Source organism: Ranitomeya variabilis, chromosome 2, assembly GCF_051348905.1.
Source record: "Ranitomeya variabilis isolate aRanVar5 chromosome 2, aRanVar5.hap1, whole genome shotgun sequence".
Classification (NCBI taxonomy): domain Eukaryota; kingdom Metazoa; phylum Chordata; class Amphibia; order Anura; family Dendrobatidae; genus Ranitomeya; species Ranitomeya variabilis.
The window spans coordinates 790,639,515-790,666,036 of record NC_135233.1 but is presented as its reverse complement, the minus strand read 5'-3'; the positions used below and the strand labels follow the sequence as shown (position 1 = coordinate 790,666,036).

Here is a 26,522-nt window from a genome sequence, read left to right as displayed (position 1 = left end):
AGATCTTGTATATGGAGAGCGTGGTGTGGGCGGGGTTACCTTCCTCAGCTCTGCTTCACTGCTAAATCTAAAAACTCTTGTCACAACTGCTGCACCCAGCAAACTAAGTGATAAATCGCTGGATTCATCTTCTCTTTGCCTACATCAGGCTGCTCTCAGATGAGGTAGAAAAAAAACTCGCTGACAGATTCCATTTAAGGAAAAAAAATATATAAGAAAACATATGCATCACTGTTTTTTGTTATTTAATAATTGTACAAGTGAGGCATTCATTAAATTCTACAACGAAATGGCTTTTTACATATATATATATATATATATATATATATATATATATATATATATATATATATATAGAGAGAGAGAGAGAGAGAGAGAGAGAGAGAGAGAGAGAGAGAGAGAGAGAGAGAGAGAGAGAGAGAGAGAGAGAGAGAGAGAGAGAGAGAGAGAGAGAGAGAGAGAGAGAGAGAGAGAGAGAGAGAGAGAGAGAGAGAGAGATGCACTTTTGAATTTTGAATGTCACAATTTAAAAAAGCACTCCAATCAATCAAAATGTTTATCCTTTTAATATATTGCAGTCATACTATTTTAAAGCACTATGTACTTACAATTGCTCATTTTCCCTTTCTACCCAGTTAATTCTTCACTTTTCCATTAGGTCGATGTCATCACAAGATTAACAGACTAGTTAACTTGTTCTCAGCTCTATGTGGAAACAGGAAGTTTTTCCCTCCATGAGTCATCATTAGAACTACACTTCTACATCACTGCAAAGACCCTGGCAGGGATGAGGAGGGGAGCAGCTGGGTCAGGAGTTGAAGAGGGCACATGACTCATGCTGGGAAAAGACCTCCAGTCTGTCCCTAGAGCAGAGAAAAGAAGAATTTACTGGGTAGAAAGGCAAAATGAGCAATTGTAAGTACAGAATGATATACAACATCATGATTGCAATATATTAAGGAGAGAAAAACTGATGGTGTGAAGGAGAAAATGGCTAATGAAATCAATTATTAAACCTTATTTAAGTCAGTTCAGATATGGTGTAGCAAGATGGCGATTGTGTCTTTGAAACTGTCCTGGAAGGAATCTTTGGAATGCAGGAGTGAAGGCACTGGAATACACCATATTTGGAAATGAAGCTTGGAATGGACCAATTACAAAGTGACTAACTGTTCAGAAGTTGTGCGACCTCCCCCATTTCCTGTTTCTAGTATCTTCCTTTGTTCAGAAGAATAAAGGTCAGTTGTGCACCATCTTTGACTGAGCGAGGAAGTGTGTATCTGTCTCTGTGTATCTGATGCCTTCTTAGCCTCTAAGCTAGCACTCAGCTTATATTTGGTCAGGTACAAGCAATCATATAGATCTCACTTTAAGAGATCACCCTCACAACGGGAGTGCCCTCTTTAAGCGGTTGTCGCAACTTATTTCTTCAGGAGCACACCACTCACCAGCCCCATGGCTTTGAGATTGATAGCACGGTGCCCTCCTGATTATTGACAGTCTCAAAATGTTCACTTTACCATGGTGCAAGCAGAGGCAGCTTTGCTTCTGCAGCATCGGAGGAGCACTGAAGGTGATTTGGGTAGCTGCAGAGCAGCACTTGCAAACTATATAGTAAAGCGCTTGCAAGCACTATGCTCCTTGCTTAAGGCATTTGTTACCACATATAAACTGCAGAGGTGGCTGGTAAATCAAGCTACGAGAAGTAAACTATAAGTTAAGAATCCCTCAGTTCTTGAGAGATTTTGAGGTAAAGTGCAAAGTTATGTTTTCATAAACAAATTGATTTTTTTTTTTTATTGTTTTACTGCTTTTAAACAAACTTAGAAAAAAAAATTATTTCTGTTTCTAATGTTTTGAGATGCATAGTCTTTGTTTTTGGGAGGCAAAGTGACCAAAACCCCACCATTCTGGCATTTTTCTACATATTATTTTAATCTATTGACTTTAATCTATAAATTAAATGGCAGTAATCTGACAAGTTACCGGTGGGTGTCGGCTGTAGAACTGGTTCCCAATATCTGACGTAAATATACTTGTCAGGTAGAGGTTAAAACCAGACCTGGGCATAGCATGGTCCTCATGCCGCATCCAGCCCTCTGGCTGTTCCAGTCCGCCCTTTAGACAGAGACAGCCAAAGGCCTGAAACAGTGGCCCACAGGCTGCACTCTGCCCTCCCCCGCTGTCACTGCCAATTTCATCCTCGGGATGCAGACTGCAGTGAATACACTGGTGGAGCACGGGGTCGCCAACCACTTCTGTCACCAGTCAGCGTGTTGACAGCAGTGGCGATTAAGTCATTTCATCATGTCAGCTGTGCACTGCAGAGAGTCAGTGCATGGGAGAGAGCAGAAACAGAACGCTGGGGGAACAGGAGCGGGTTGAGTATGTAGTGCTTTTTTTTTTCAGGTGTATGGGATGTTTGGTTGTATATATGGGAGACCATGTGGGGCTCACACTGTATATATGGGAGGCGATGTGGGGCTTACGCTGTATATATGGAAGGCCATGTGGTGGCACACTATTTTAGGGGCTATGCGGAGGCTCAATGTATTTCAGGGGCTATGTGGGGGTTCATAGTGTATAGGAGGCTGTATGGGGGCTCATACTGTATATAGGGGGATGTGAGCATACATCATTCAGCTTAATATCAAGCAATACAATATAAAAATATTATAAATATTAATATTTAGCAGAATTTCTACTGGTTCAGCACTGCACAAAAGGCACAGCCTTTCATGTGGCCCCTTAAGAAAATTAATTGCCGACCTCTGGGTTAAACCCTATGAATTGTTAATTAGAAACTAATGGTAGACTTTTTTGAGAAACCGGATCTAACCTTTTTCTTTCTTTCTTTTGGTTTCTTTTTTGTAGGAGAGACATCTTTTTCTTCAGCTCCTTTCTTCCTCTCTTTCTTACTTTGCCTCTGCTTGAACTTTTCATTGCTGTCTTCATCCTCAGAGCTGCTTTCTGCTTTCTTATTTTTAAGTTTGGGAGTTTTCTTTGGCGGCTGCAAATTTATTCCTGCATCAGCAGTCCAGTCTGAATAATCACTTGAATAGTCACTGAGAAGAGTAAAGTAGTTCAATTTTATTACCGCATTGTTCATCTACAGCTAAAATGTATATGCATGTTTAAGCCAATGTTCAAGGAAAATAATATTTTTTGGTACTCAGCGTAGAATTATTCTTGGAGGATACAGGTAAACATGGGTGTATGCTGCTGACACTAGGCAAAAAAAAAAAAAAAAGTTAGCTCCTCCTCAGCAGTGTACACCGACTGGCACAAAGCTCGTCGGTTAGTGAAAAAAGCAGTAGGAGACGCAAAAACAAATAACTATATACAGACACAACCAAGGCACACAGGCCCAACAAACAATGGGTGGGTGCCGTGTCCCCCAATGAAGGCTCCAAGAGATTTTACGGTGAGTACCAAAAATCCTTCTTTATTGCTTCATTGGTGGACACATGGGACGTTCTTAAGCAGTCCCAAGGGAGGGAACAGACTATCGTGCTCAAATCAGGTCAGACGACGGGCAACTGCTGCTTACAACACCTTCCCTACCTAGGCCAGCATCAGTCAAGACAGATATCTACATTATAGAATCTTGCAAAATTATGAAGAGATTACCAGGTGGTGGCCTTGAAAAATCTGTGTTTCGGAGGCAGAGTCTTGGTGGAATGAGCCCTTACTCCCTGTAACTTGATAAGCCTCAAGTATAGTTGGACAAATCCAGTGGGAGATAGACTTGAAGGCAGGGAGCCCCTTACGATGACCCACAGGAATGTCAAACAAGGTACCCGAACGCCTGAAGGGTGAAGTCCTTCAGAGGTAGAGACGCAAGACTCGGACTAGGTTCAGCCTGTGGAGAGTCCTCTCCAGGGGATAGATCGGGAACGGGCGGAAGGAAGGACAATATCATTGTTTATGTGGAACGGGAAGACTACCTAAGGAAGGAATGAAGGAACTGGTCCAGAGACCACCTTGCCCTGGAGTAAGACAAGGAAAGGAGAGCAGCAAGAGAGCTGCTAATTTTGAGACCAGTCAGATAGAAATACTTGCAACCAAAAAGGCCACCTTATAGGAGAGAATGGGTTCGAAGGGGGGATCCCTGAAGAACGTTCATGACTAGGTCAAAGTCCCACCGGGAGTACGATATGGTGGTTCTAGGCGAGCAACACCCTGAATGAAGGTCTTAACCTGGAGACAAAAAGCCAGATTACACAAACTTAATTGAAAACGCGGGCAACTGACCCTTGAGAGTACTAAGGGACAAACCAGACTCCAGCCTTGATTGTAAAAACGCCAAGATGGAAAAAAAGGAAAAAGTAATGTGTGATGTGTGACTATCCTCACACCGGCAAAAAAAGGCCTTTCCAGGTCCGGTGATAATGGGTGAGGACGAAGGTTTTTTTGCCCTGATCATGGTCTGTATGACTTGGGACAATCTCAGGATTGTGGCCACAACAGCCATGTCATTAAATTGAGACCCCGAGAGTTCTGGTGGAAGAGGGGACCCTGATAGACTAGATCTGGAAGTTTCCAAGGTACAATCGAGAGTAGGTTGACTAACTCTGCCAAGAAGAAGGAAAGTGCACCTTTTGAGGATCAACAAGGCAGGAGAGCTGAAAATAATTAAAATACTTTCCACCTATGGAAGATGTGCAGCTGAGGCACATCACTGGTTAAATTGGATGAAAGTTCTTTTAGCTGCTGGTCCATCTGATGACTCTGGGCCGTGCTACATGCACCACCTGAAAACCCAACTTTTCTGCTATTTGACTAACTCTGCATACAAGGCCACGGAAAGGCCAAGAAACGAAGGACCTTGTGATTCATCCATGCCTACTATCAGATAGACGTCAGCTGTACCCCACCTTTGACAAATCTGAATTCATAAGACCTCTGACATGACAGACTTGCTGCATGTCCCACCTTGGTGGTTCATGTATGCCACGGAATTGTTGGATTGAATGTGAACTGGTTGGTCCGCTAGAAGGTCGTGCCTGTGGAGAAGAAAGGTAGATGGATTTTATTTCCAGAAGGTTGATGGGAAGGTAGGTTTCCCAAGGGTACCAGCGACACTGGACTGTGTAATGAAGGTAGGCAGCCCCCCATACGACAAGATTTGCGATCGTTGTGACAACTTGCCAGTGAAGGTGAAGGAATTATCTCCCCTGCCGAATGGAGGGAGAGAGACTAACATGCCAGAGACTGCCTCACTCAAAGAGGCATAAGTATGGGGCGATCCAGAGACTAGATCCTTTTGTCCCAAGCTGACAAAAGGGCCAGTTGGAGGGGCCAGGTATGGAACTGAGCAAAAGGGGTGAATACCATCACAGCAATCATCTTCTCTTGGAGACTCATGCAGAGTCGAAGAGAGCGTGGAGATGGGGATAAAGAGCAAGAATCCCCAGATGGAGTGCAGAAATCTTTTGCTCTTGAAAAGCATCTTTTCAGTGAGCAGTATTGAACAGCAAGCCTAGGAAAACTAGGTGCTGGGCAAGGATCAGAGATGATTTTTCTGTGTTGACTACCCATCCTACATGTGTGAGAGAGTGTCTAGAGTGACCTGAAAACTATTGTAATAGATGGGCCCTTGACCATGTGGTCATCCAGGTAGGTAATGACTACAATCCCCTTGGAACAAAGAATGGCCATGACAGCCACCATAAACTTTGTGAACAATCTGGGAGTAGAGGCGAGCCCGAAGGGGAGAGCTGGGAACTGATAGCATTCCCCTGGACCGTAAAAGCAGAGAAACTTCTGATGTGCCAAGCACACTGGGATGTGGAAACAGGTATCCTGGATGTCCACCGAGCAGAGGAACGCCTCCGGTTCCACAGAGACAATTACCCAGCGGAGGGATTCCATTCGGAAAGGACAAGGGGGTATCCGGCGGTAGCTTGAGATCCAGGATTTGACGAAGAGAACCATCCTTTTTTTGGGACCACAAAAATATTGGAATAGAAAACCCGAGAAGCGTTCTGTAGAGGGAACAGGTACGATGACCCCTGCCTAGAGAGCTGTTGGCTTGGAAGAAACCGGGGACCTGAGATGTGATCCTTGGAGGGTGTGACATGAAAATTCGTCTGCATGGGAGAGAAGAGAATTCTATCTTGTAGTTTGTGGCGACAATCTCCCTGACCCAGGCTTTGTCAATTACAGAGAGCTACGTGTCCCAGAAGAAGACTGCCACTCACCCCGAGAGGATTCCAAGGTCGGTGTGACACGTCATGCCAAAGAGTATAAATTTTAATCGAGCACTAAAGGGTTTGGCAGAGCAGGCCTTAAAGCTCAATGATGGGTCGGGCTTGAAGGACAGTTTTCTTCTTTCTCGCGGGGCTGTGGACTGATCTTGCTGGGAGGTCCTAGAGGAAAAGAAATGACGAACGGAACAAAACTGAAGAGAAAGTGTTCTGGTGAATGGACGTTTAGGCTCAGGCTGGGGAAGAGAGGTACTCTTACCAGTGGTAGCGTCCGAGATGAGCTGATCCAGTTATCCCCAAAAAGTAGTGATCCCTGAAAGAAAAGATTGGAAGGGACTTTTGGATGCAGAGTTCATATTCCTGGCCATGAGCCAGAGGATTCTGCATATGGCTACAATATTGCTGTCAACACTGGCAGAACAGCTGTTATGGGCAACTGGTCCACAAGATCGGCCAATTGGCCTGGTGATGCCGCTGATAAAATGCCCTGCCGAAGGAGCTTTGCTAAGGTGAACACAGACTTGACTACCCATGTGGAAGTGGAGGCGGGAAAGAGGTGCCAGCAGCTTTAAAGGCAGACTTGGCAAGCGCCTCGATCTGTCAGTGGGGTCAATTAGAAAGGAGCCATCAGGAAGTGACAGGACAGTCCTAGCGAACAGTTCTGAGACTGGCGGGTCCACGGCCAGGCATTTTGTGCATTTGATGACCAGATCAGGACCGAAAGGATATAAGATATCCAACTGCCTTCTACCTGGAAAGCGCGTTGTTGGGTGCTTCCATTTTTTTTTTTTTTTTTTTTTTAAATATTCCCTCAAACTCCCTGTGATTAGAAAACACCCATGGGGGGTATTTTGCCTTTTTGAATGAGACGGTGATCCAGGGCAGGACACTACTCTACTCCTCCTTAATATTGAGGGTCTGATTAATGGCAGGTATGAGGCTGTAGACCAAATCGTGGAGTTTGGACCATGACTGGATGAGAACTTGACTGGGAATCAAGGTCAGACCCCGGAGCTACATCAGGGGAAGAGTGAGATATCCTGGAGGATGTAGAGGGAGAAGGGGAACCAGATGAGGAACTGGAGTGTGTCTGCTTCTTGGACCTTATCCTTGCCCAGCTATGCTGAGGATGATAGATGGGTGCCTGTGATTCGTTTGGAGGAATGATTGAAGTGGTGGCAGTTGACCGGTTAGGTAATAAATAGCAACAGCCACTCTGGGGGAGGGTGTGTGCTCTCATTCCAGGCGGCGGGGGACTCCTGTGAGGCTTGAATTGTGGAAGTGGTGCAATCTTTGCAGAAGGCTGAGGCCTGACCTGTTGGCCACTTCTTTTTACAGAGGGCACAGGCATAGTGGATAACAGTGGGGAAGGGATGGAAGCGAAGCTCCTTCCTTAGGTTTGGGCTTTTTTAGAGGCCTGAGGGTGGCTGCACAAAAGGGCTGAGCCTAGAAAGAAGGCACAGCTTGTACCCTTGTCCTGGGAGCAGAATCTCCATCTGGGAAGGTCTGTGTGCCTGTTGAAGAAAAGGCAGGTCCCGTGGGAAAAACACCTTGAAGCTACAGTTGGAGCTGCAAAATCACTAAGCTGGAAAGGATGGGGAGGGGCGTAGACCCGGGGCACTGAAGAAGAAAATACAAGCGCTCCCGTAGGAGGGAAAGCGCAAGCGAGGACCCTTGTGCGCTGATTGGCTGGTGTGCACCAGGAGGGTGGAGTGAACAGGGCGCTGCTGTAGAGTGATGAGCCAAGCGCTCTCATAGGCTGGAAAGTGCATGTATGAGCCCTTAAGCGCTGATTGGCTGGCACGCACAAGGGATGGCCTGAGAAGCCAGGGATTAAATTTTTCTCAAAATGTCGACGTGTAGGAAAGAGCGTGCGATAAAAGGGGAAATAGCTGGAGCATCCATAATCCCTGTAGATGCCTCCCCACCGCCTTAATTGTGGAGAAGGGAGGTACGGTACCTGTCTGGTTTGAGGTCCTGACTCACTCTCCTCAATCCAGAGGATGGCATCAGGAGCCCCTAGGTGAGGAAGGGGGGATCAATGGAAAAGAACTGGGCATCCTCCTTTCCACACCGTTGTGGACCCAGACGTAAGTCAGAAGTCAGTGTCAACCCTGAGAAGGGGAGGGCCCATTGAGGAATGACCACAGTCTTCCTCCCGACACTGATCCGAAGAGAGGTCTGGGAGGGGAAAGGGCAAGGCACCATTACCACAAGCCACCCTGAGACACACTTGAAGTGTCAGGGAGTAAGTCCTGCTTCGCGGACAAGTGAGGGTACTATGTGGACGGCACTACACAGTGTTCTCTTGGTCTCATATTTTGGAAAAACAGAGTGAAACATTACAACCAGTTACCCCTGAAGAGAAGAATCTGAAAAATACAGCAAAAAGGTTAATAACTAGTGATGAGCGAACGTGCTCGTATAACTTGATATCTGAGTATCTTGGGCGTGCTCCAATATGTTAAGTGTCCCTGTGGCTGCATGTTTTGCGGCTGTTAGACAGCCGCAACATAAGCAGGAATTGCCTAAACAACAGGCATTCCCGGCATGTTGTTGCGGAAGTCTAACAATCACAGAGACTTAACATATTATTTGAGCACGCCCAAGATACTCCGATAACACTCCAACATGCTCGGATAATACGAGTTCTGAGCAGGTTCGCTCATCACTGTTACTAACACAAACAAGGTGACCTAAGAAGAAAAAGACAGACCTGGGATCAGATCCAGGTCTGCCTCCTACTGCCACCAAGCTAAAACTGAGAAGCTTTGTGCCAGTCGGTGGGTTTACCCAGCTGAGTAGGAGATAACTATTTTGCCTAGTGTCAGCCTCCCAGCGACAGCAGCATACACCCATGGTTACCTGTGTCGCCCAATGAAGCAATAAAGAAAGATTTGGGTGAAGTTTATCAATTTGATTACATATACCAGCAATATCTAAACTGCAAAGATACAGTTACAAAGGACCAATAGTTGTACTCTTTGTAATTGGGGGAAGACTCAATGTTCAACCTACAACCTGCAGTAACCACCGATCGACCAAACCGCTGCATGACCAGCTCTATCCTCGCCTACTGTATTCTCACCCATCCCTTGTAGATTGTGAGCCTTCGCGGGCAGGGTCCTCTCTCCTACTGTACCAGTTATGACTTGTATTGTTCAAGATTATTGTACTTGTTTTTATTATGTATACCCCTCCTCACTTGTAAAGCGCCATGGAATAAATGGCGCTATAACAATAAATAAAAAAAATAAAAATGTTCAGAAACCTATAAGACTATATTATGGGTTCGGAAACTTCTTTAAAAGGTTTGATTATGATTTGTAGGATCGCTACTTCCAACATGTGGCGCTATAGAGTTCATGTCCTCTTTTTCGCTGAAGAGGCAATTTGCATATGAATCACACTGGTAACTGCCCCTTTTATTTAAAATAAGCTCTTGAGATGTGGGTATAGAAAAGCTCACTTGCATATCAGAAAATTGTGGATTTATCTGGTATAAAACCTCGGGATCTCAGATATAAAGGTATCATTTTACTCATCTTTCTATGACCTATATGCCCACACAGACCGCTTTGGAGGATTGATCCTACTGACAGATTCCCTTTAACCCTTTCACCCCCGGGCCATTTTTCGTTTTTCGCTCCCGTTCTTCCCAGAGCTATAACGATTATATTTTTCTGTCAACATGGCCATGTAAGGGCTTGTTTTTTGCAAGGCGAGTTCTACTTTTGAACGACATTATTGATTTTACCATATAATGCACTGGAAAACTGGGAAAGAAATCCAAGTTTAAATTGCAAAGAAAAAGTGCAATTCCACAATTATTTTTTGTTTGTTTTTTCCCCCCCATGCTCGCTAAAACTGACCTGCCATTATGATTCTCGAGGTGATTATGACTTTGCAGATACCAAACATGTATAGGTTCATTTTTTTATTTAACCGCTTAGTGACAGAGTTCATTTTGACTTTATTGAACAGGATACATTTCTGAAACCTGGCCTGTGACACTTTAACCCCTTTCAGACATCTGACGTAATAGTACACCAATGTCGGACTCCCCCTGTTTGGTGCGGGCTCCGGCACTCGGCCCTCTCCTTTCAAGGGCACATGTCAGCTGATACATACAGTCGACATGTGCCCACAACTGACGGCTTTTAACTAGTTAAATGCCGCGGCATTTAACTAACATTTACCGGAATCACGTCGTAAATCCTACCCATCAGGTGACACCATCACATGATCACAGGTCACCGATGGGTCGGCATGACAACAAGAGGTCTGAAGCAGACCTCTGGTTGTCATTGCCAGATTGCTATGAGCGCCGCCCGGTGGTCGTTTCTTATAGCAAGTGAGCATTTCTGCTACACAGAGGCGATCTGATCATCGCCTGTGTGAAGCAGAGGCGATCGAAGTGATGCAGCTTCTAGTCTCCCATGAGAACTATTGAAGTATGCAAAAAAAAAATGTTTTTAAAAATATTTTAAAAAGTAGCAAAAGTTCAAATTACCCCACTTTCCCCCCCCAAAAAAACAATTTTTTTTAAAAAAAATGCACATATTTGGTATTGCAAAGTTCAGAATAGCCCGATCAATACAAAAAAAATAATTAACCGTGACGAGAAAAAAATTCAAAACCTCAGTTACCCTTTTTTTTTGGGTTGCCGCTACATTGCAATAATGGGCAATCAAAAGATCGTATCTACACCAAAATGCTATCAATAAAAATGTCAGCTTGGCGAGCAACAAATAAGCAATTACTTAGCCACAGATCACGAAACGTGGGGACGCTACAGGTCTTGGGAAAAAGGTGTTTGTTTGTTTTTTAAACCAAACTTAGGATTTTTTTTTTCATCACTTAAAATAAAAAAAGGACCTACCGTATATACTCGAGTATAAGCCGAGATTTTCAGCCCAAATTGTTGGGCTGAAAGTGCCCCTCTCGGCTTATACTCGAGTCACGGTCGGCGGTGGGGTCGGCGGGTGAGGGGGAGAGAGCGTGTCGCATACTCACCTAGTCCCGGCGCTCCCCCTGCCCGTCCCACGGTCTTCGGTGCCGCAGCTCGTCCCCTGTTCAGCGGTCATGTGGGACTGCTCATTAGAGAAATGAATATGGACTCCACTCCCATACGGGTGGAGCCGCAAATTCATTCCTCTAATCAGCGGTAACGGTGACCGCTGACAGAGGAAGAGGCTGCGGCACCCGGAGACCAGCTGTCCTGGAGAAGGAGCCAGGGACGCCGGGAGCAGGTAAGTATCTCATAGTCCTGTCCACGTTCCACCCGCCGAGCGCCGCTCTGTCTTCGCGTCCTCTTGTTCTGACTGTTCAGGTCAGAGGGCGCGATGACGCATATAGTGTGCGCGCCGCCCTCTGCCTGAACAGTCAGTGCGGAGAGACGCCAGGACGGGACGCTGAGGAGCTGCAAGCAAGAGAGGTGAGTATGTGGTTGTTTTTTTTATTGCAGCAGCATTGTATATTGCACAGATTTATGTGGAGTATCTATGGGGCGACGGCGCAGAGCATTATATATATATGGCACAGCTTTATGTGGAGCATCTATGGGGCCATAATCAAAGGTGCAGAGCATTATATATGGCCCAGCTATCTATGGGACCATAATCAAAGGTGCAGGGCATTATATATGGCACAGCTATCTATGGGGCCATAATCAAAGGTGCAGAGCATTGTATATGGCACAGCTATCTATGGGGCCATAATCAAAGGTGCAGAGCATTGTATATGGCACAGCTATCTATGGGGCCATAATCAAAGGTGCAGAGCATTGTATATGGCACAGCTATCTATGGGGCAACGGTGCAGAGCATTATATATATGGCACAGCTTTATGTGGAGCATCTATGGGGCCATAATCAAAGGTGCAGAGGATTGTATATGGCACAGCTATCTATGGGGCCATAATCAAAGGTGCAGAGCATTATATATGGCACAGCTATCTATGGGGCCATAATCAAAGGAGCAGGGCATTGTATATGGCACAGCTATCTATGGGGCCATAATCAAAGGTGCAGGGCATTGTATATTGCACAGCTATCTATGGGGCCATAATCAAAGGTGCAGGGCATTGTATATTGCACAGCTATCTATGGGGCCATAATCAAAGGTGCAGAGCATTGTATATGGCACAGCTATCTATGGGGCCATAATCAAAGGTGCAGAGCATTGTATATGGCACAGCTATCTATGGGGCCATAATCAAAGGTGCAGAGCATTGTATATGGCACAGCTATCTATGGGGCCATAATCAAAGGTGCAGGGCATTGTATATGGCACAGCTATCTATGGGGCCATAATCAAAGGTGCAGGGCATTGTATATTGCACAGCTATCTATGGGGCCATAATCAAAGGTGCAGAGCATTGTATATGGCACAGCTATCTATGGGGCCATAATCAAAGGTGCAGAGCATTGTATATGGCACAGCTATCTATGGGGCCATAATCAAAGGTGCAGAGCATTGTATATGGCACAGCTTTCTATGGGGCCATAATCAAAGGTGCAGAGCATTGTATATGGCACAGCTTTCTATGGGGCCATAATCAAAGGTGCAGAACATTTTATATGGCACAGCTTTCTATGGAGCATCTATGGGGCCATAATCAAAGGTGCAGAGCATTGTATATGGCACAGCTTTCTATGGGGCCATAATCAAAGGTGCAGAGCATTGTATATGGCACAGCTTTCTATGGAGCATCTATGGGGCCATAATGAACTGTGCAGAGCATTATATATGGGGCAGCTTTATGTGGAGCGTCTATGGGGCTATACTGAACGGTGCAGAGCATTATATATGGCACAGCTTTATGTGGAGCATCTATGGGGCCATAATGAACGGTGCAGAGCATTATATGTGGCACAGCTTTATGTGGAGCATCTATGGGGCCATAATGAATGGTATGGAGCATCTATTTTTATTTTTGAAATTCACCGGTAGCTGCTGCATTTTCCACCCTAGGCTTATACTCAAGTCAATAAGTTTTCCCAGTTTTTTGTGGCAAAATTAGGGGGGTCGGCTTATACTCGGGTCAGCTTATACTCGAGTATATACGGTATACATGTTTGATTATCTACAAACTCGTAATGACATGGAAAATCATAATGGCAGGTCAGTTTTAGGATTTAATGAACGCAAAAAATCCACACCAAAAAAAAAGCATGAAAAAAATGCGAGCAGTTTTCCTGCAGAAAAAGTCCGGTTTTGTTCAGGAAAATTCTGCAGACATTCCTGAATGTGTGCACATAGCCTAAAGAGAAAATGCCAGCAGGTTTTTGCTGTTTAATTTGAGCACAGAATGATGAAGGGGCAGAGACCCTTTCAGCGATGTGTCACTTACTGAGCTGTGTTGTATGGTTTCAATAAAAATCAGTGTTTTATCAGCCGAAGATTCTCATTAGAGTACAAGTTGTCTGATGCCACCTAGTCCTGCTGCTGTGTGTAACCCCACTCCACCACTGATTAACACCTAACTACTGGGGGTTATACAAGGCTCAGCACTCAGAGAATGTTTATTCTGCTGCAGATCTAGCCAGTGAATTTGTAAAAACTACAGAAACCAGCATTTTAACCCCTTTCTGTCATTGGACGTACTATTCCGTCCATGTGGGGTGGGCCCTACTTCCCAAGGACAGAATAGTACGTCCAGCGCGATCGGCCGTGCTCACGGGGGGAGCGCGGCCGAGTGTCAGCTGCCTATCGCAGCTGACATCCGGCGCTATGTGCCAGGAGCGGTCACGGACCGCCCCCGGCACATTAACCCCTGGCACACCGCGATCAAACATGATCGCGGTGTGCCGACGGTATAGGGAAGCATCGCGCAGGGAGGGGGCTCCCTGCGGGCTTCCCTGAGACCCCGCAGCAACATGATGTGATCGCGTTGCTCCGAGGGTCTCCTACCTCCTTCCTCGCTGCAGGTCCCGGATCCAAGATGACCGCGGCATCCGGGTCCTGCAGGGAGGGAGGTGGCTTACCGAGTGCCTGCTCAGAGCAGGCGCTTGGTAAGCCTGCAGTGCTCTAAGTCAGATCGGTGATCTGACAGAGTGCTGTGCAAACTGTCAGATCACCGATCTGTGATGTCCCCCCCTGGGACAAAGTAAAAAAGTAAAAAAAAAAATTTCCACATGTGTAAAAAAATTCCTAAATAAAGAAAAAATATATATATATTATTCCCATAAATACATTTCTTTATCTAAATAAAAAAAAAAAAACAATAAAAGTACACATATTTAGTATCGCCGCGTCCGTAACGACCCAACCTATAAAACTGTCCCACTAGTTAACCCCTTCAGTAAACACCGTAAGAAAAGAAAAAAAAAACGAGGCAAAAAACAACGCTTTATTATCATACCGCCGAATAAAAAGTGGAATAAAACGAGATCAAAAAGACAGATATAAATAAACATGGTACCGCTGAAAGCGACATTTTGTCCCGCAAAAAAAGAGCTGCCATCATCAGCAAAAAAATAAAGTTATAGTCCTCAGAATAAAGCGATGCCAAAATAATTCTTTTTTTCTATAAAATAGTTTTTATCGTATAAAAGCGCCAAAACATAAAAAAATGATATAAATGAGATATCGCTGTAATCGTACTGACCCGAAGAATAAAACTGCTTTATCAATTTTACCAAACGCGGAACGGTATAAACGCCTCCCCCAAAAGAAATTCATGAATAGCTGGTTTTTGGTCATTCTGCCTCACAAAAATCGGAATAAAAAGCGATCAAAAAATGTCACGTGCCCGAAAATGTTACCAATAAAAACGTCAACTCGTCCCGCAAAAAACAAGACCTCACATGACTCTGTGGTCTCAAATATGGAAAAATTATAGCTCTCAAAATGTGGTAATGCAAAAAATATTTTTTGCAATAAAAAGCGTCTTTCAGTGTGTGACGGCTGCCAATCATAAAAATCCGCTAAAAAACCCGCTATAAAAGTAAGTCAAACCCCCCTTCATCACCCCCTTAGTTAGGGAAAAGTAAAAAAATTAAAAAAACGTATTTATTTCCATTTTCCCGTTAGGGCTAGGGTTAGGGCTAGGGTTAGGGCTAGGGTTAGGGCTAGGGTTGGGGCTAGGGTTGGGGCTAGGGTTGGGGCTAGGGTTAAGGCTACAGTTAGGGTTGGGGCTAAAGTTAGGGTTACATTTACGGTTGGGAATAGGGTTGGGATTAGGGTTAGGGGTGTGTCTGGGTTAGGGGTGTGGTTAGGGTTACCGTTGGGATTAGGGTTAGGGGTGTGTTTACATTAGGGTTTCAGTTATAATTGGGGGGTTTCCACTGTTTAGGCACATCAGGGGCTCTCCAAATGCGACATGGCGTCCGATCTCAATTCCAGCCAATTCTGCGTTGAAAAAGTAAAACAGTGCTCCTTCCCTTCCGAGCTCTCCCGTGTGCCCACACAGGGGTTTACCCCCACATATGGGGTATCGGCGTACTCAGGACAAATTGTACAACAACGTTTGGGGTCCATTTTCTCCTGTTACCCTTGGTAAAATAAAACAAATTGGAGCTGAAGTAAATTTTTTGTGAAAAAAAGTTAAATGTTCATTTTTATTTAAACATTCCAAAAATTCCTGTGAAACACCTGAAGGGTTAATAAACTTCTTGAATGCGGTTTTGAGCACCTTGAGGGGTGCAGTTTTTAGAATGGTGTCATACTTGGGTATTTTCTATCATATAGACCCCTCAAAATGACTTTAAATGAGATGTGGTCCCTAAAAAAAATGGTGGTGTAAAAATGAGAAATTGCTGGTCAACTTTTAACCCTTATAACTCCCTAACAAAAAAAATTTTGGTTCCAAAATTGTGCTGATGTAAAGTAGACATGTGGGAAATGTTACTTATTAAGTATTTTGTGTGACATATCTCTGTGATTTAATTGCATAAAAATTCAAAGTTGGAAAATTGCGAAATTTTCAAAATTTTCGCCAAATTTCAGTTTTTTCACAAATAAACGCAAGTTATATCGAAGAAATTTTACCACTATCATGAAGTACAATATGTCACGAGAAAATGTCAATCACTGGGATCCGTTGAAGCGTTCCAGAGTTATAACCTCATAAAGGGACAGAGGTCAGAATTGTAAAAATTGGCCCGGTCCATAACGTGCAAACCACCCTTGGGGGTAAAGGGGTTAAGCAATACATTGCAGGAATCCGTGTTTTTGCCCCTACAGTGTGCTGCTCATTGACCACATAGCAAAAACCTACTGACAGATTCCCTTTAAATCGGTGGCTATGTGGATTATTTTGCGGGTAAAAAAATAAATACCGAGAAAACACTTGCATCTGGACTCAACCTACTCCCAAATTACTTGGTTTAAAACTCAAGGCAACACAAATATACAATACTAAAAAAAAACAAACAAAAAAAAAACACCCTTTTCCTTCAAATATCACAGGATGCTGGCAAAACAGAAGCGCTGTGTTTAAATCCTAAGATTCCGTTACCTTGAACTACTGTCATCACTGTTCCAGTTAGGCTTGTCTTCATCTTCAGATGTTGCGGCACTTGCTGCCACAGCCTCACTTTCAACGTCTGCTTCCTAGTTTGAAAAAAAAAATCACAAATGACTAGTGTGAGAAATCAGCAGCTTGGATTCTGAAAGTTGTGATCTATTCAAGTGTATTTTCTTCACCCTTATACAACAGACTGTCACCACTGGATTATGCAGATTTGGGCTAACAGATTGTATTTACATAGCCCAATCCGGAATTGTATAAATGTCCTATAGTAGACAGTACAGAAAGTCCGTACCATACTCCGAACAGCAGAGAATCACTCATGAGGGTTAAGTAATTGCATGGTACAAAATGTATTAGAGCATCCACTGATCTACTGAAATCTTACATCTGATGAGCCATTTTCATGATCTTCTGAAGGCCCGGCTTGGTCTTCTAAAGTTGCCCTTGTTCGATAGTTGTGCTGGCCGGCTTGTTGCTGCCTTCTTGCATCTCCAGGTTCCAATAACAGCTCATGAGAATGGTTCTGCAGCTAATTAAAACAACCCAATAGAAAGCGGTGTGTGAGACACATTACCGTACATAATACTGAACAGGCAGGTGCCCTACAGATTATTTCACTGCAGCTTTTGTACATTCCCATTTATAATATGGAGTTTAATGAGAACCTGACAGCATCCCCATGTCCCTCAAACTGCCCTGTCTATATTCTACTCTTTAGATTGGTGTAAACAAGTCCCTTTTCGTCGTTTCATTCTGATTACATTTTCCTAAAAATAATTATTTTAATTTAACCAGGGACATACAAATTATCAGGTGACTAGTCAAGAATTATCGATCCACTAATCATCATTTCTCTCCCGTGAGCATGCGTAACATTAATTGCAAGAGCAACGTCACCACCGACTTTTGGCAAATCTAGCAGACACATGCGAGGTTCATCCTCCCTGGCAGTAAGCAATAGAGACCGATGTGAGGTATGTACCCGACTTGAATGAAACCACAGCATAACACGTTGCAGCATGCCAGGATACATTATTGTCATTGTTATTTATTTTTAAATAAACGGTGTTTAGTACATATTTGTAGAAGGTAGGAGGTATTGCCATTTTATTGTAAGCTCCAATTACAAATTCAGTGAATACAATATGCATTGAAAATGAAACACGGATAGGAAGGTGATTTGACTGCTATTTATTCAAGTGGTGTACAGTCAAGTATTTCATCGTATCCCTCAATAATGAAAATACTGCATGTATATTGCCACAGGATTTACACTGCTCAAAAAAACAAAGGGAACACTTAAACAACAGAATATAACTCCAAGTAAGGCTACGTTCACATTTGCGTTGTGTGTTGCGTCGGCGACGCAACGCACAACGCATACAAAACGCATGCAAAACGCATTGTTTTGTAACGCATGCGTCCTTTTTTTGCTTGATTTTGGACGCACAAAAAATGCAACTTGCTGCGTCCTCTGCACCCTGACGCGTGCGCCGCAGTGACGCATGCGTCACAAAACGCAAGTGCAACGCATGTCCATGCTCCCCCATGTTAAATATAGGGGCGCATGACGCATGCGTCGCCGCAGTGGCGCCCGACGCTGCGTCGCACAACGCTAATGTGAACGTAGCCTAAATTAAACTTCTGTGAAATCAAACTGTCCACTTAGGAATCAACACTGATTGACAATCAATTTCACATGCTGTTGTGCAAATGGAATAGACAACAGATGGAAATTATTGGCAATTATCAAGACACACTCAATACAGGAGTGGTTCTGCAGGTGGGGACCACAGACCACATCTCAGTACCAATGCTTTCTGGCTAATGTTTTGGTCACTTTTGAATGTTGGTTGTGCTTTCACACTCGTGGTAGCATGAGACGGACTCTACAACCCACACAAGTGGCTGAGGTAGTGCAGCTCATCCAGGATGGCACATCAATGCGAGTTGTGGCAAGGAGGTTTGCGTCAGTGTAGTGTCCAGAGGCTGGAGGCGCTACCAGGAGACAGGCCAGTACACCAGGAAACGTGGAGGGGGCCGTAGGAGGGCAACAACCCAGCAGCAGGACTGCTACCGCAGTCTTTGTGCGAGGAGCACTGCCATAGCCCTGCAAAATGACCTCCAACAGGCCACAAATGTGCATATGTCTGCATAAACGGTTAGAAATCGACTCCATGAGGACGGTCCACAGATGGGGATTGTGCTCACAGCCCAACGCCGTGCAGGATACTAGGCATTTGCCACAGAACACTAGGATTGGCAAATTCGCCACTGGCATCTGTGAAGAGCACAGGGTGAAAGAAAGTTCACACTGAGCACATGTGACAGACGTGAGTGTCTGGAGACACCGTGGAGAGCGATCTGCTGCCTGCAATATCCTTCAGTATGACCGGTTTCACAGTGGGTTAGTAATGGTGTGGGGTGGCATTTCTTTGGAGGGCCGCACAGCCCTCCATGTGCTCGCCAGAGGTAGCCTGACTGCCATTAGGTACTGGGAAGAGATCCTCAGACCCCTTGTGGCTGGAGTGTGTCAGCAATTCCTGCAAGATGAAGGCATTGAAGCTATGGACTGGCCCGCCCGTTCCCCAGACCAGAATCTGATTGAACACATCTGGGACATCATGTCTCGCACCATCCACCAACGTCACGTTGCACCACAGACTGTCCAGGAGTTGGCAGATGCTTTAGTCCAGGTCTTCGAGGAGATCACTCAGGAGACCATCCGCGGCCTCATCAGGATGCCCAGGCGTTGTAGGGAGGGCATACAGGCTCGTGGAGGCCACACACACAACTGAGCATCATTTCCTTGTCTTGAGGCATTTCCACTGGAGTTGGATCAGCCTGTAACTTCATTTTCCACTTTGATTTTGAGCATTATTCCAACTCCAGTTCTCCTTGGGATATTAGTTGTGATTTACGTTGATCATTTTTAGGTTTTATTGCTCTTAACACATTCCACTATATAATGAATTAAGATTTACAACTGGAATATTTCATTCAGTGATATCTAGGTTTGGGATTTTAGTGTTCCCTTTATTTTTTTGAGCAGTGTATTTTGTGTCCTATATCCAAGTAAATGCTACATTTGTAGCACCTGCAGATGATTTATAGATGTCACATCTCAAATAGAATACATTTCTACTCCTCAGGACTTGTTGGGGGGGTCGTGTGCTGCAAAAAGCCATTTGAAAAATGAAAAGCAAAGATAGTCACCTACTAAAGAGTACATACAATACCAAAGTGCGCCTCCGATCTATTACTTTGTGCTCACTTATCAGTCTGGCGTAACTCACCTTTGTGCAAGAGACAGCTTTATTTTCTCGGGCAGTGTGGTTTGAAAGAGATCTCCTTTTCTCTTCTGCTTTGTAAAGATGTATTTCCTCCTCTCCTTTTGCTGTTCTCCATTCCTCCTGTTTGCTAAGGACATAATCAACAAATTGTCAATGTAATTCTCCCAGCTAAGTTTTGCATTGAACGGATATATATTTACAGCAGCACTCCCATCTAACTTTTTATCCTCTTAATATATTGCAGCCATCATATTATATAGCACTGTGCACTTACAATAGCTCATTTTGTCTTTCTACCCAGTTAATTCTTCTCTTCATTACATTTATGACATCATGTGATTAAAAACTGACTAGCTGAATGCTTCTAAGCTCAATGTAGGAACGGGAGGTCAATTTTCCATGTAAGAGAATCAGTCACAGCAAACGTCAATGGCAGGGGGTAAGGGGAGTACCTGGGTCAGGAGTACAGATGAACGAATCGGGTCCCTGCTTATTCAGCAGGCTACAGCGCTTACCGAATAAGCTGCAGAGGGAACACATGCATAGAGAGCCCAACACACAGGCTCTCCATGTATGTGCTGTGACTGTCACACAGCTGCGACACCTGCAGCTGCGGAGCTGAACGGCTGGCGCGATCCAGATATCCGGGTTCCCTTTGCAGCTTATTCGGTAAGCGCTATAGCTTGCAGGATAAGTGGGGACCCGATCAAATTCGCTTATTTCTAATCAGGAGTTGAAGAGGGGAATGATTTCTGCAGGTAAAAGACATTTCCTGTTTCTACATGGAGCAGAGAAAACAGAAGAATTAGCTGGGTAGAAAGGCAAAATGAGCAATTGTAAGTACACTGTGCTATATAATATGTTTGCAATCTATTGAGAGGATAAAAACTTTGATGGGAGGAGTGCTTCTTTATGTCAAATATTATTTAAAAAAAAAACAGACAATAAACATTCAACACTAGTCTAATATATAAACATTTAAAGAGGGAGATTTCTTAAAGGGGTAGTCTTAAAATGCCCTATCTAAATATCTTTACAACATAACCACTTTTGTAATTCGCTTCATTATAAAATATCCTACTCCAAATGTTTGTTTGCTTTTTACTGCACTTTGTGACGTTTTGTTTGAGAGGAGTCTCAAACAGGACGTCACGAGGCTGGGGCTGCACTCAATTCCAGTTGCAGGAAATTACTACAATTTCTTGCATCACCATCCAGTGAAGACATCCTGGATCCATGGTGACAGACGCTGCATGAGAGAGGATACTCATTTTTGCAACAGTGTTAGAAAAATTACTTTTGTGGGTGTGCAAAATAAATCTTGCTTATAATTAATGTCCCACATTTGTGGGGAGTATTTTTTAGCATGGTATACTATAGAAAATGTTGATTCTGAAAGGAAACTAAAGGTTTTCTAACAAATCGTGGTGTACTTATTTATGCTGATCATAGTAGACATAAATCTACACATACATATGCATACATAACATTCCCCCACACCCAACTCGAGGACAGACAGGAAACGCTAGCAGCAGTAAAGAGGGTGAAGTGGAATTTCAGGCTCTTGATTCTTTAAGAGACGCACACCTCTTAATGAATCAGGTGAGACGTGAAGTTGGGTCCGCCTCACCACAAATCTTACTCTAGTCCCTGCTTAAGCAAGATTTGTGTAGCGAACGCCGACACATGTCATAAATTTGATAAGCAGCTGTCACCATGCCCCTGTCCCAGCTCTACCCATTTCATCAGAGCTGGGCAAGAATTAAATCTCAAATTTTAGCACAACTCGAAGCTGCACTAAAAATGTTGAGACTTTTCATAGCTTTTGATTCTAGAAGTCTGGAGTGAAAGCTTTGATGAATCTTGCTTTATTTTTTTTTGTTATGTTTTTACCACCATCAAGAGCACAATAATACAATGTGAAATAGGAACAGACAACCCCTTTAATTCATACCACAAGTATTTACCTGGCTACAGCAGGAGGTAGCTCTGGGACCACTACTCTACGACTCCAAGCTACGAGGTCACGTTCAGTGGCTATTTCACTTCTTGGTGCATTGCTATGCATCTGTCGAACACCCTCAATTTGACCACTGCGCCGTAAGCCAATATTTGGTGGAGAATGAACTTCAGAAGTGGAACTCACCGAAGCTTTAAAGTACAAAATTACAGTCAGAATTTGACAGTACTTCCTGACAGACTGCAATCAAAGTGGTTGTCCACTACTAGGACAACCCCTTCTTGATCTAAAGTTTGGGCCCAGATAAAATAAAAAAGTCTATACTCACCTTCCCATGTCATCAGAGCCGTTCCAGCGGTGTCTGCACTCACAGTCCGGGGGCTCTTGTGCCGTTAAGTCACGTGAGCCTGGTGCCCAATCAGTGCTGGCATTACTATCCTCGCCTTTGTAACGCATTGAACATGAAATTAGATAAAAAGCCACAGCCCTGACTTCCTCTTCATGTTCAATTTGTTTGAAAGCGGAGACAGCGATGCCAGCGCTGATTGGGCACAGGGCACCACATGTCATACACGCACGAGAGCCCCGGGACCGCGACTGCCAACACCGCTGGAACAGCGCTGACATGGGAGGAGAGTATAAGCTTTTTTGTTTTAATCGAGGCCAAATATTTAGATCAAGAAGGGGTTGTCCTAGTAGTGAACAACCCTTTTAAGTCTATTTGTGCACAAAATCAGAAATTTTCAGGTTTTTTCTTTTTTTTCTAAGTCCAAAAGACTCTTCCAGAAAACCTTCCCAAGGGCCCTGGAAGTGTCCTCGGTACAACGGTTGAGCTTTCCCGCCTGGAAGTTAAGCATTTAAAACATTTACTATACACAGTCAACCTGATTAATATTTTACTGTATACAAACATCTAAAAGACTGCATACAATAACACATTATAGCAAACCTGCATAACTATAATTATGGCTAGTTTTAAGCAAGCTAATTGAGGGCGCATTTGTGAGGCTGTATTAAAGATTCAAGTCAAGTCATGACACAAACACGGATCTTAAGAGCCAAGCTGACAGTTTCACAGGTCCGGAGGACTCAGTCATTTTGGGTCCTCAGACCCACAGTGCGTCCAGGACTTAAATTCCTTATAGGAGTGCACCATAACTATGCTTACCTGAAAAATGGCCTATATCATACTTTATGGTGCATTAGTTTCAAGTAATTGTGAACTAATCCATCAACTCACCTGTCCTGTCAGGTGCATGGGATCGCAAATCCACAGTATATAGCACATTCCAAAGTGAGACAGATCCAGCCTGTCAGAAGTAAAACCCTTCTTTTTCCATAAAATCAATAGAAATAAGTTGTAAAAAATAGGTCTAAGAAGCAAACCACAAATCCCATTGGAGAAGCTCCCTGTTGATGCATTTCGAAGCACATTGCTTCTTACTCTGAAACAAGTTATTATAAGAAGTATTTATGAATAAGAAGCAGTGCGCTTTGAAACATGTCAATAGGGACCTTATCCTATGTGATTTGTGGTTCTCCTCTTTGAACTTTGACATCCGACTTCCATTATTGAATTTATGGCATGAAATCTGATGTGCTAGATATAACACTCTTTGGAAAGTTTTAAGCAACTGTATGTCTGTATATGTAAAAAAATAATCTTATTACAGTTACCTCTGGCTGAACGGTTGCTGACATTGCCGGTTTCAGCATTTATTCGCTGGTCTTGCTCCTGCTGTAGTCGCTGGATCAGGCTATCCAAAGGACTCACTTCATTACTGGTCTGCTGACTGAGAACTTGATTCAGACCTATGATCATAGTAAATCAAGAACAGGACAAGATCATTATGCAAATAAAAGTAATGTTCTGGCAATTAAATAATATGCAGTCTCCAAATTGTGAACGGAGGTTGTGAGACCTTGTTCCTATGTCCAAGGGAGGCAACCTCCATAACATACGGAAAGAAATGGCTTCAGATGAATGTTACTGGGTGCAGGGCGCACACACAGGGGATCTCATCCAGTCAGGAATGTGGGGATACTTATTTTTTTGTAACCGTGTCACTTACAATGGAATCAGAATATTTTTTGGGGATCCTCAAAACAAACATGTAGATCTTTTCCCCTGTAAGAATTGCCACAATGTATTTAAACTGAAGTAACTTTGCAATAGACATCAAAAGTGTCAAGTTTTTTCATTTACAATATAGACTGTTAGCTGACAGCAATCCATCCCTGTATGGTCTAAACCAACAGCCACATCTCCCTTCATTTGTCTACTATGTTGACACATCTGGTAAGTTAGAAGAAATAAAAGAGGAACATAAGCGAGCATGACTGCAAGATAACATTGTACTGTGTTTCTGTGATGTCGTACCAGGTTTGCGTGTAGGATTTTGTTTTTATAATTACGTCCCATTTTAATTTTTTTCTATTTTAACTTTTCCATTCAATGGAAAAATAAAAAATAAAAGGCAGACATAGCTTTTAAGATGCCACATTCACTGTGTACCATAAGCAAACTCATAATATTTGGCTGTCTTAGGCTATGTGCACACATTGCAGATTTTGCTGCAGGTCCGCAGCAGTTTTCCATGAGTTTACAAGTACCATGTAAACCTATGGAAAACAGAAACCGCTGTGTCCATGCTGCGAAAAAAACCGCGCGGAAATACAGCGGTTTAGATTTTGCAGCATGTCAATTTTTTGTGCGGATTCCGCAGCGGTTTACACCTGTTCTTGTATAGAAATCCGCAGGAGTAAAACCGCAGGTGGAATCCGCATAAAATCTGCGGTAAATCCGCAGGTAAAAAGCAGTGCCTTTTACCTGCGGATTTCTCAAATCCGCTGCGGAAAAATCCGCAGACCTCAAAAATGTGTGTGGACATAGCCTTAAAGTATATATGTGAGGCCAAAGAAGGTTTTTCATCAACAAATGGCAGACTAGGTAAATCTAATATTACAATACGTCGGTAAAGTATCAGGTACATAGCAGTACACTTGCTGCAATTTTTTCCATTTGTATGACTTTGCTTTTGAATATACCTGATGAAGTAACGCCCATCTGAGGGATGAGTTGCTCGTCCCTGCAGTTTTCACGACCAGGAACAAGACGTTGGTATCTGGCTGGGTGTGGATTACCATCAACATCTACCAAAAAGGGTGGTGGCATAAGATGTGGCGCCTGCTGCGTTTGTTCATCCAGGACATAATTGTTTGCATCACGAATAAGAGGCCGATAATCACTGTGAAAATACATTTGGTCAGCTATCTGAAAAACAGAATAAAAAAAAAAAAAGAAAAAAGGTGAAAATTTTTACAGAGTACTGCATACAGTCTTAAAAAATAATTCAATACATCTATATCCATTTATATAAACACACATTTTTCAAGCACCGTTGATTTCATGGTGCTGCATATGTGAAAAGAGTGTACATACAAAGTACATATATAAATTACAATAATTTAAGTGTAAGACCAGTGTAACAGGCCAGTTTAACCCCCCCGCCCAGAATATACCTGGGGGTAAAGTGGCCTAGGCCAGATTATACCCCGGGTATAATCTGGCCTAGCCCAAACTATACCCCGGGGTACAAATTGGACTAGTCCAGTTTATACCCCTCCAGGTCAGAATATACCCCAGCTGCTGTAGATCAGGCAGCGCACAGGCGCCCCAGGCAGCGCACATGGGCCCCAGGCAGCACACGGAGTGGCAGAGACAGTGCACAAGGGACATGCGCTCTGTCTATTTCCCCCCCTTGCTCACCGTCTCTGCCCCCCTGTGCGCTATCTGGGACCCCCTGTGCGCTGCCTGGGGCCCTGTGCGCTGCCTGGGCCCCTGTGGGCTGCCTGGGGCCCCTGTGGGCTGCCTGGTGCACCGTGCGCTGTTTGGGGCTCCGTGCGCTGCCTGGGGCCCATGTGGGCTGCCTGGGGCACCGTGCGCTGCCTGGGGCCCCTGTGCGCTGCCTGGGGCCCCTGTGCGCTGCCTGGGGCCCCTGTGCGCTGCCTGGGGCCCCTGTGCGCTGCCTGGGGCCCCTGTGCGCTGCCTGGGGCCCCTGTGCGCTGCCTGGGGCCCCTGTGCGCTGCCTGGGGCCCCTGTGCGCTGCCTGGGGCCCCTGTACTCTGCCTTGGGCCATGTGCGCTGCCTGGGGCCCTGTGCGAGCCTGATCTACAGTAGCTGGGGTATATTCTGACCTGGAGGGGTATAATCTGGACTAGTCCAATTTATACCCGGGGTATAGTTTGGGCTAGGCCAGAATATACCCGGGGTATAATACGGCCTAGGCCACTTTAACCCCGGGTATATTCCCCGGGTTAATCTGGCCTGTTACACCGGTACAGAGAGGGGAAGAGGACCAAGCCCTCACTCGCTTACAATCTACATGGCAATGGGATAGTAGGTCAGGGGGTTGTAGCAACGGCGGTGGTAGTGATGTGGCAGCGGGATATTTGGAGGCTGTAGACTTTACTTAAAAAGCACACCTGTCACCAGGTATGTCCGATATGAAATAAGACCATCACCTTTCAGGCCTGATATACAGCAGTCTATAATGCTGTATACATGCCCGAACCTGACCTGC

The 26,522-nt window shown here is 44.3% G+C and overlaps 1 protein-coding gene across 2 annotated transcripts in view; it reads right to left on the bottom strand.

Moving 5' to 3' along the window:
* Positions 1–26,522, bottom strand: part of PHIP (PHIP subunit of CUL4-Ring ligase complex) — a 225,043-nt gene that overhangs the window by 65,861 nt on the left and 132,660 nt on the right. For both annotated transcript variants that reach the window (XM_077289845.1, XM_077289846.1), the window contains exons 17-23: positions 24,988–25,213; positions 23,617–23,751; positions 21,947–22,130; positions 19,983–20,106; positions 17,072–17,215; positions 16,672–16,766; positions 2,840–3,065 (exon numbers count right to left, since the gene is read on the bottom strand). In XM_077289845.1, coding sequence (XP_077145960.1) covers positions 2,840–3,065; positions 16,672–16,766; positions 17,072–17,215; positions 19,983–20,106; positions 21,947–22,130; positions 23,617–23,751; positions 24,988–25,213 — 1,134 coding nt within the window. The remainder of the gene's footprint in view (positions 1–2,839; positions 3,066–16,671; positions 16,767–17,071; positions 17,216–19,982; positions 20,107–21,946; positions 22,131–23,616; positions 23,752–24,987; positions 25,214–26,522) is intronic.